General features: G+C 44.4%; 4 protein-coding genes and 1 non-coding gene across 5 annotated transcripts; 3 read left to right on the top strand and 2 right to left on the bottom strand.

Annotated features, from left to right (window-relative positions):
• Positions 1-1,084: 1,084 nt before the first annotated feature.
• On the bottom strand, positions 1,085-1,881 carry FOMMEDRAFT_160755 (uncharacterized protein; the record flags this gene model as incomplete). The annotated part of the gene is made up of 5 exons (XM_007270445.1): positions 1,085-1,203; positions 1,256-1,291; positions 1,333-1,475; positions 1,569-1,789; positions 1,840-1,881. 5 exons carry the CDS (start codon positions 1,879-1,881, stop codon positions 1,085-1,087), a joined length of 561 nt encoding a protein of 186 aa, XP_007270507.1.
• Positions 1,882-3,286: 1,405 nt separating this feature from the next.
• FOMMEDRAFT_160753 (uncharacterized protein) lies at positions 3,287-4,240 on the top strand (the record flags this gene model as incomplete). The annotated part of the gene is made up of 1 exon (XM_007270444.1): positions 3,287-4,240. One exon carries the CDS (start codon positions 3,287-3,289, stop codon positions 4,238-4,240), a length of 954 nt encoding a protein of 317 aa, XP_007270506.1.
• Positions 4,241-4,755: 515 nt separating this feature from the next.
• Positions 4,756-4,849, bottom strand: FOMMEDRAFT_t66. Its single transcript has one exon. It is a non-coding gene; the product is annotated as a tRNA-Thr (tRNA).
• Positions 4,850-5,748: 899 nt separating this feature from the next.
• FOMMEDRAFT_160752 (GNAT family acetyltransferase) lies at positions 5,749-6,639 on the top strand (the record flags this gene model as incomplete). The annotated part of the gene is made up of 3 exons (XM_007270443.1): positions 5,749-5,850; positions 5,945-6,116; positions 6,173-6,639. 3 exons carry the CDS (start codon positions 5,749-5,751, stop codon positions 6,637-6,639), a joined length of 741 nt encoding a protein of 246 aa, XP_007270505.1.
• A 465-nt stretch (positions 6,640-7,104) lies between these two features.
• FOMMEDRAFT_160751 (uncharacterized protein) lies at positions 7,105-7,841 on the top strand (the record flags this gene model as incomplete). Its single annotated transcript, XM_007270442.1, has 3 exons — positions 7,105-7,284; positions 7,313-7,684; positions 7,746-7,841. The coding sequence occupies 3 exons, from the start codon at positions 7,105-7,107 to the stop codon at positions 7,839-7,841; spliced, it is 648 nt and encodes a 215-aa protein (XP_007270504.1).
• Between the last annotated feature and the right edge of the window lie 946 nt (positions 7,842-8,787).

Raw genomic sequence — 8,787 nt, 5'->3', positions numbered from 1 at the left:
TTGTATACATTACACAGACTCAATTCTTAGGATATACTGTAGATATATAAGCTCTACTATTATTACAGTATTAAGAGTTTAGAGTATCATAAATCTTAGTCAGAGGAAACTGTTGTATTTTTTATTATCAAATAGTACACAAATACACAAGTAATTGATACATTTAACATTGTATTTGTGTTATGAATGAGTTCCAACTAAATTTACATTAATTTTAAAGGAATAATGAAGAAATTTGGTTAAGAATTGAGTAAGATACAGAGGAAAGTGTGTGCTCACTGTATGAGACAGTGAGCTCAAGGTGTGGCAGGTGGGGAGGGCACAGTTGCCATATAGGGCACTCAGCATACTTATTTTATTTTATTTTATTTTGACTTAGAATTTTTTTTACTATTTAAGTCTAGTATTAAGTATAGTTAGGGAGAAAAGCTCAAAAGGTACCTAATTAGAGGGACTACAAGGGTCTTGTACACCCTCTAATTAGGCCCCTTACAGTATGTCCCTCAGGTGGGTTTCTGCGGTTACCGTGGGAATTTCATCCGCGGATGGCTCTCTATCCGCGGTACGGATTGCGGATTTCTGCGGCGGTAACCGTGCCAGTCCCTACACCATAAAATCTGCTGACCGCGTCTCAGATTTCCGGAAGATTCGCTTGGTCCAATTTGCTATAAGACAACATGTGTGCCCATGGGATATGCTTCTGTGATTTCTTCTCATTCTTTGAGACCTGAAGAGACGCTCGGACTTGACTCGTGGATTGTGCTGATTACCTTTTCGTCAGCTTGTCTAGAGATTTTGTTACGATTGATTACGGAAATTAGCCGTCTGAAATAGGTACGTGGTCCCTTTGAGTTTGGTGGAACTCCGCCGTGCACATGCTGCGTGTTCTGCACGAGTTTGGGGTTTGGGCGCAATCGTCCTCAGCTTTAATGGCTATCCACTGAACGTTCTACATAGTCAAGCAGTGTTGTCCAGAGCCCCATACTTCATGGACCTTTCTGGAAAGAATGAACTGCTCGTTTGATATCACTGTGAGTTTACCTTTTCGCCGTGAGCATCATTATGATACGCAATAAACACCTCCTTAGGTTTCCGAGTGTTCCCGAACAAGTGGGCTTGATTTTATCGATGTAGTCTGTATCCGTCCAATCAGCTCTCGAGAGTTGTCTAGATACCTGGGATACGTCACGCTCTCGAAACGAACTGGAAAGAATCAATTCAGCCGGAGCTTGTTTCCTGATGAACCACCGCTCACCTTGTACGGGTCGGGTGTTGATATCTTCTCGGTGGCCTGGTTTTTGCTCATGCTCTGTTTAACTGTAACTTACTGACTGTCCATCTGCTGTTGCACTGTCGCTCGAGTACTGTCAAGATCCCAATCATCCCAACACAGTGATAACACCAAAGCGTCACGTCCTGGACCTGCCCGTAGCGCCTGATGCTCTGGAGAGACGGACGTCCCAGTCTTACCCTCCCTTAGTACCTTTTCTCAACGAATCAATGCTTCTTTCGTAAAACCCATTCGCTCCGCAGTGCGAACAGATTGAAATTTATCCGCATGTGCTTACCATTGTACACGCTGTAGTCCAAGTCTGGGACCATATTTGAGTTCACTTGTGGCATATCCGGCAGAAAACTTCAGGCAGTAGTGGAGAAGACCAATGGCGTTGGATGCTACGTGTGTTCTCTGGAACTCAGGAAGCACTACAACAAATCCTATCTCAGTGGTTTGATTCGCTACACTTGTGTTCGAGAGGCCTATGGTCCCAGTAAGACGAGGGACCATCTTCTGGCGAAAATCAAGTAAAGATTATATTCTTCGTTAAATAAAGTACTTACTGGTTTTATCCAGTATGGCGAACAGAATTGCACCAGGGCCATTGCGGATTCTCCCTTTGATATATCCGTCGATGAACTCATTATAAGAATCGACTGGTCGGGGGGTGAAATACTTGTACAATCCAAGATCTTCCTTTGCCCCGAGCGCTTTCCAAGTCGCGGACGGGAAAAAACAAAGTTAGGAGTGCATATAGACGATGGTTCTCGACTTTCCAGTGCCATCAAGGTTGCTGAGTGTAAGTGCAGAACCTTGCAACATCTGCGTTCTTCAATGGAGGCTGGGGTGACTCGTCAAAGACGCTAAGATCGCCCGCTTATCTGGCCTTGACACGCCTGACTTGATATCAGCCGCAGTTGGTACATCCTGTGCACAGAATTACGTGATACATCGGAGGCGATGCAATAGTTGAAATATATGCCGGTATTTCTCATTAGAATAGGGTAGCACCCAAGACGGAAGATAATGAGGTTTTTTAAAGACGTGTCGTAGTCAGGCTTATGCACTGCGATAGATCCGAAGGAAAGAGACTGCTGTTAGGTAAGGAGTGATGATGTTATCCTTGCTCCTGTACTATTTGCTGAAGGACTGGCGTGCAATCCGACGAAATTCAAAATAGACGTAGTTCCAAATCAGGCCGATGCCGCGAGAGGGATTGAAGTTGAACCTTACCATCTTCCGTCCCCGCTTCCTTCAATTTCGGCCATGGCGGGTCTACGCGTACTATCTTCTCGGGGACATTTTTCACTCGCCTTGGTTGTATTGCCGGAGGCGATGGCTGTACGCCGACTAACCACAAGGACGACACGTCACCGGCAGCAAACACGTAAAATCCATGGTTGTTCGGAGTTTGAGCAACTCGTCCTTCCATACACATTGCAGACTGGCGTTTTTGCCTCAGATATGGGTATATGTACCAAGTGCAGGGGGCTGAATGGATGTAATGTAAGTTTAGAAGCTTGACTCAGCATGAAACTCACACTTCATAAGTTTAAGGTTTCCTTCTTTGGTACAGATTGCCCTATTTGTCGAGCTTTGGTGTACTCGTGCATTTGTTCTTGCCTGTCAAAGCGGTCTCCTAGCGAACAGTGCATGTGGTAGGTGAATAAGGATGCTGTGTGTATTTCCGCGGACACTTCTTGTTAGAGTGTGTTCAAAGGCTCAATTAGGATGAAAGGGTCTAGATGTGCGGTGCAGACGGCGGTCAAGACTCAAGAATCTGTCCAGTCATTTCCTCATAGACGCTGGTGCTGTTTATCAATTCCTATTGTTTGAGGTCTGTTGTGTGGAGGTTGCATGTTCTTCCATTTCATTGAGCGCCACTCCGTATAAAAGCGCGCGGTTTCCTTCCTTTGAACATACTCTCCCTCTTCTTCCTAATTGGATTCGTCATATCTCATACCAGAATGCTATTAAAGAGCTTAATCCGCCTTTCATGAGTATGCAGCTATGAACTACTCAATCGATCCGGATCAATCTACGCCAGCTGTCTCGTTTGCGCACAATGGACGACGACACGGTGGTGGTTCTTCCGCAACCAATCCCCGTCGTGCCTATCAGGCTGCATCACACTCCCAGCGTACCAATATACAACACTCACGTCCCATCCCCATTCCTTCTTCAAATCAGCTATGCACAGACCGGTTACCAGATTACCCGTCTTTCTCCACCATGCAGCAAAACATCCTTTACCAAGATAGAGGCCGGACCAGTCAACGAAGGTCGAGCCTTGCACATCGATCGGCCAATCAGCGTCATCAGCGTGATGAACGAGTAGCTGTGTCTCATTCCCGTTTTACACCACTTGGCTCAGCAAGCGATTCATCGGGCTCAAATTCCAGCTCTGGCAATAGCGGGCATGTATCGCAGGGATCGAACTCGTCAGACATATTCCATTTCTCCCCTCCAGGCAGTCTTGAACGGCGGGGTTCACAACAACCACTTGCACAGATGGACCCTGTACCATTTCTATACACCCCTCCACAGACAGGGAGGTCTACTCAGCAGGTCGAAGAATTGGTGCGATGCCAAGCGTGTGGTCGCAGGATACAATTCCTCGCACTTAACGTTCATGGGCAAGTTTGTGATGGAAGGCGCAGGAGTCCAAGAAGTAACACCGTTGCCATGTCCTCCAGACAGCATAACTCTAGTTCGTCAAGTTCAGAAAATGAACCACAGAGAGCGCATAGAAGTGACCAGCAACGCTTTCCCGCCAATGCACTCGGAGACCTAAACAGTAGTTCCTCCTACCAGCATGCTAATACATTCTATCGACCATCTCACGGTCCCTACAATTCCCAGGTATACCCTCAGATCAATCACTATGCAGCATCATCTTTCAGCACACCATCCTCTGCTGTACCACCAGATTTCAATAGACCACCATATAACTACCTTCCATAAACCATTCCAATGTCGACCCAGTAGATTCCACAATTTTTTCACTACTGCATCTTTCCGGACTATGCATACCATCCTAATAGCCTTACTGCTCTGTGTGTTTATATCTGTGATCACTATTCGCGCATTCCGATTTCACATCATTTCAGTTCTTACTTTTCAACTGAGTGTATACCTTCGTAGTTATTGTTCTGCGCTCGCACCCTGATGTTCTCTATCAACGAAAACTTTCTCTATGCTGATTAAAAGCAGTGTTATCTTATAACGACTTCTTGTAAATAAAAGGATTGTATTTGGTTACCGAAACTCGAGTCAATTTGTCTTTGTCGTATTGGCTACCGAAATTATAAGAGCAAAATGAATATCTGATTTTCTCTGTTCCACTTGCAAATGAAATCGAAGTTCAACAATCCGAATTTAAAAGCATGAATGTAGTGTAATAGCTACTTGATCACAAAGAACGTCGCTTTCACCAATAACGGCTCGTTTTGTCAAAAAAAATCCGCAATCAAGGAGATTTCCCACTAGCCGACTTGAACGACTGACCTCATCATAATTTGCACATACACGTACTGGTACTAGTGATGCGCTCTACCACTGAGCTAAGCGGGATCCAAAGTCTTAAAAAGCTTAAATTGATCCGATGACACAGCTATTTGCCTGATGTTACCTTCAATGCTCGGTTCGGATGATCCGATATTCAGTGGAGCAGGTAATCAAACTTCTGCCAAATTCTGGTTGACTCACGCTTGTATTCGTTCGATTGTCTATTACCGCCACCGGCTTCTACAACTACATTCACTCAACAAGATCTCCAAAATACATGAAATACGAAGAACGAAAATAAATGCAAAGCTGGTCCATCTTGGAGACCCATGGATAGCCAATGGTGACGTGTCACCTCGTTTGTCGGAACATATGCGCACGCGTGGTGTCCAAAAGCATATTTCGTTAGTGCGAGCGGAGATGCCCACATATAAAGTATGTGGAGAATAGAACAGATGTCGATTGTAGAGATGGAAGGTCATTCGAGTTGAAGAAACCTTCGCGGTATCGGTTTCAATCGGATCTTCGGCTTTACTGTACTTGGTTGCACAGAGGGCCATTTGATCGACGGAAGGTTGGTAGCACTGAGCTCCCGTGTTTGAAAACACTTGAACAGATGTCAGGCCTGGCAAAATTTTGTCAATCTCCAAGTATCCTCGGGTTAGGCTATTAATATTGGAGAGCGTACACTTGTGCGTATAAACCGTATGTTTCGCGCACGTTACTATGTGAGTTGCATTGAATAACGAACAATCTCTGTACCTCCCTCAAATGTCTAACTGGAAGCCTACAAGCTCGATGCTTCAATGCAGAGATATTCGAGATGGCGGCCGGTCTGCTGTCGAAATTGACAAAGCATCGCGATCAGAATAACGCCGGCGTCCCTTTAAAATGAGTCATTCTGAAAATGCATTGAAATGACGCGATTGTCAAACGACTCATAGCTGGAACCTACTTTCATCATAATGGCGCAAGTCCAACAGGAAGGAACACCTATGCTCAACCTGAATTTTGTGTTTCCAATTCGCAATCTCGAGAGTGCTCGTCTCAAGTTGACACCATTCGACGTGCGTATCTCTTTGTTTCAATCAGTGTTAGTTATTAACTATTAACTATGTGAATTTCATGCCGCTTCACTTTGATGGACTGCATGGTCCATAGCCTCTCTTGCACGGAGAGGAATACTTTCAGAAAAGCAAAGAAGCTCCAGAATTGTACAAATACTACCCGTCCGGTCCATTCGATTCAAAAGAGGACTTTTTCGACAGATATATCAAGGAAAGGATTCAGAAAGATCCAAATTCAGTCCTATTCGCTATCTTGGATAAAACTAGTCAGTATTTCGTTTTAGATGTCGAAGAACAAGAAATCAACAAAGCTCGTCGCCAGACGGTACTCCACATCTCGCGGGGACTATCGGCCTCTTGAACACCAAAGTAGTGAATCAGAGCACAGAGATCGGATTTGTTGTCGTCTTCCCCGAATTCCAGAAAACGCACGTAACATCCAACGCGATCGGCCTCCTTCTACACTATTGCCTCGAACTTCCTTTTGAACACGCCAAAGGCGAACTCAAGTACGGGCCGGGTCTCGGATTGCGCCGCGTACAATGGCAGGCACATGGAGAGAACGCACAGTCTGTTCGTTCTGCGGAGCGCATGGGATTCCGAAAGGAGGGTTTGATGCGCTGGGATAGACCATTGAGAGAAGGAAAGATCGGATTGCACGTATCTCCTGAGCGTGCGGCCGTTCGTGCGGGCGTTGGGAGACATTCCTGGATGTTGTCGTTGTGCTGGGATGATTGGGAGCTTGACGGAGCTCGCGAGGTAGTGCAGCAACAAATGGATCGTAAATGAGCTGCATCACTTGAAGACCGTGGTTACGTTCGTTTAACTTGAGAATAGCTCGCTCTCCGGATTCCTGGATGAATAGATGTTTTTTTTACGAGTTCGATGGTCATTGTAGGAGGCCAAGGAGTATTTTCCCGGTGCTATTATTTGCACGCCAATTTATCGCACAAAGCATCGCCTCTCCTTCTGGTGTCATTACGTCCTAAATTTGCGCAGCCACGTTATAGAGTTGCGGACTGTGGAAAGTATTCGGTCGCTGGACGTTAAATTTCTTTGTTCTAATCCTTTGATCCTTTACTTGCTTCATGATACTTTCTGACATGAGACGGAAATACGACCATGAGTGGTCTACTTGAGGATCTCTTCTTGAGGTCTAGATAATACCCTCACAACACCGAATAAACGGCAACCTGCGGGATCGATGTCAACGACAACAATCTAGTGGGGTGAATTCTCGTTCTTCCCATTATCATGCTTGCTGCCGCTGCAACCGCCTATTATTCTCTAGACGGTGTGAGGAGAATATTCTCTGGTTCAACGGGATCGCTGGATCTGGAAAGAGCACCATCGCTGCTTCCATCACGGACCATTGTGATGATGAATTCTGCCTTGCGGCGTTTCTTTCCTCCGAACGAGGAAGGAGGGGCATCGGTCTATTATACGGACCATTGCTTATCAGCTGGCAGCGTTCGAGCCATCCCTTGCATCGTATATAATACCCGCTGCCAAGCAGCTCAAGAGTTCTTCGCCTGCTCGACAGTTCGAAAAGCTTCTTTTGAATCCACTTAGTTCTGCTAAAGGCGCCAAAGGTCCAATAATCATCATTATCGATGCACTAGACGAGTGCGGCACTGCGGAGCAACGGCGGGAGATCCTGGAGTTGCTCAAAGTCAACTTCGCAAATCTGCCATTGGAGGTCCAGTACTTCATTACAAGTCGACCTGAAAACGACATTCTCAGGTCACTCTCATCACGGCCACATATATGCGAACTCAAGCTCGAGCACACCTCGACGGAAAGTCGGCGCGATGTGCTTGCTTACATTGACAACGTAAGTGCTCAAGATGGTTGCGGATCCGATTCCGGGATTGAATAAACCTTCGAAGTATCAGTTTCAACCGGATCTTCATCTTTGCGGTATTAGGCGTGGTCAAACCTCGCGATTCAGTGCGCGATTCACCTGTGCGATTCACTTTCATGCAAAGTGAATCGCGGACCCCGGAACCCCAGCGATTCGGGGTGAATCGCGCTGAAAGGTGAATCGCACTTTGACGCGATTCACCTTGCGATTCACCCCTGCGATTCACCTCTACTCATATCTATTTCCAAATATGTACATGTATTACAAAAATAAAACTAAGCTTCTTTTCACCTCTAAATTCCAAAAACAATAAGATGATTTGCCTCTTCCTTGTGAGCACTACAGCATACATACTGTCCTCTGTTCTGTAAAAAATCCTTGTGTTCTCTGCTACCAAGCTCTGTTGTCTTCTTGCACATCACTACACACATATCAAGTCCTTCTTGACATGGCCAAATGTATATGCACAAAAAAAAACTATTTCTTTAATTTTATATTATGTAATTTTAAGATCAAGGGTCGGTATATTGAGGTGAATCGCACATGTACAAGTGTGCTGGTCAAACCTGCACGCGCGATTCACCTTGCGATTCACCCTCTAGAATCGCAAGGTGAATCGCACAGAGAATCGCGAGGTTTGACCACGCCTATTTGCATCACGAAAAAGTCGCAACAAATGTAATTAATAATAGCAAATATAATATAATAATGTACTTATATATTAATTACAATTCAAAATTACAATTATACTTTGCTTGTAATTGAAATGTAACAAATGTATATAAATGTAATACTTATACAAAAGTTGTATTATACTACAATTGTTTTTTGAAGCAAGTAATGTTACTACCAGTATTACTACAATATTATATGTGAGACATAAGTACTTAACTTTTATTGTAATATGTTAAAATTGTATATAAATTTATATACAACAGTAGCCAATTACTAAAAAAGTTTATAACAGTTCTCTATTACTCTTGTAAGTGTTTTATAAGAGTTCAACTTTTGTTATATTACAATGGAAGTATTACATTACTCTTGTAATATAATAAGTCAGAGTGATTATACTC

This window comes from Fomitiporia mediterranea (genome assembly GCF_000271605.1).
Source record: "Fomitiporia mediterranea MF3/22 unplaced genomic scaffold FOMMEscaffold_13, whole genome shotgun sequence".
NCBI classification, from domain to species: Eukaryota; Fungi; Basidiomycota; class Agaricomycetes; order Hymenochaetales; family Hymenochaetaceae; genus Fomitiporia; species Fomitiporia mediterranea.
This window is presented reverse-complemented; position numbering and strand designations above follow the sequence as displayed.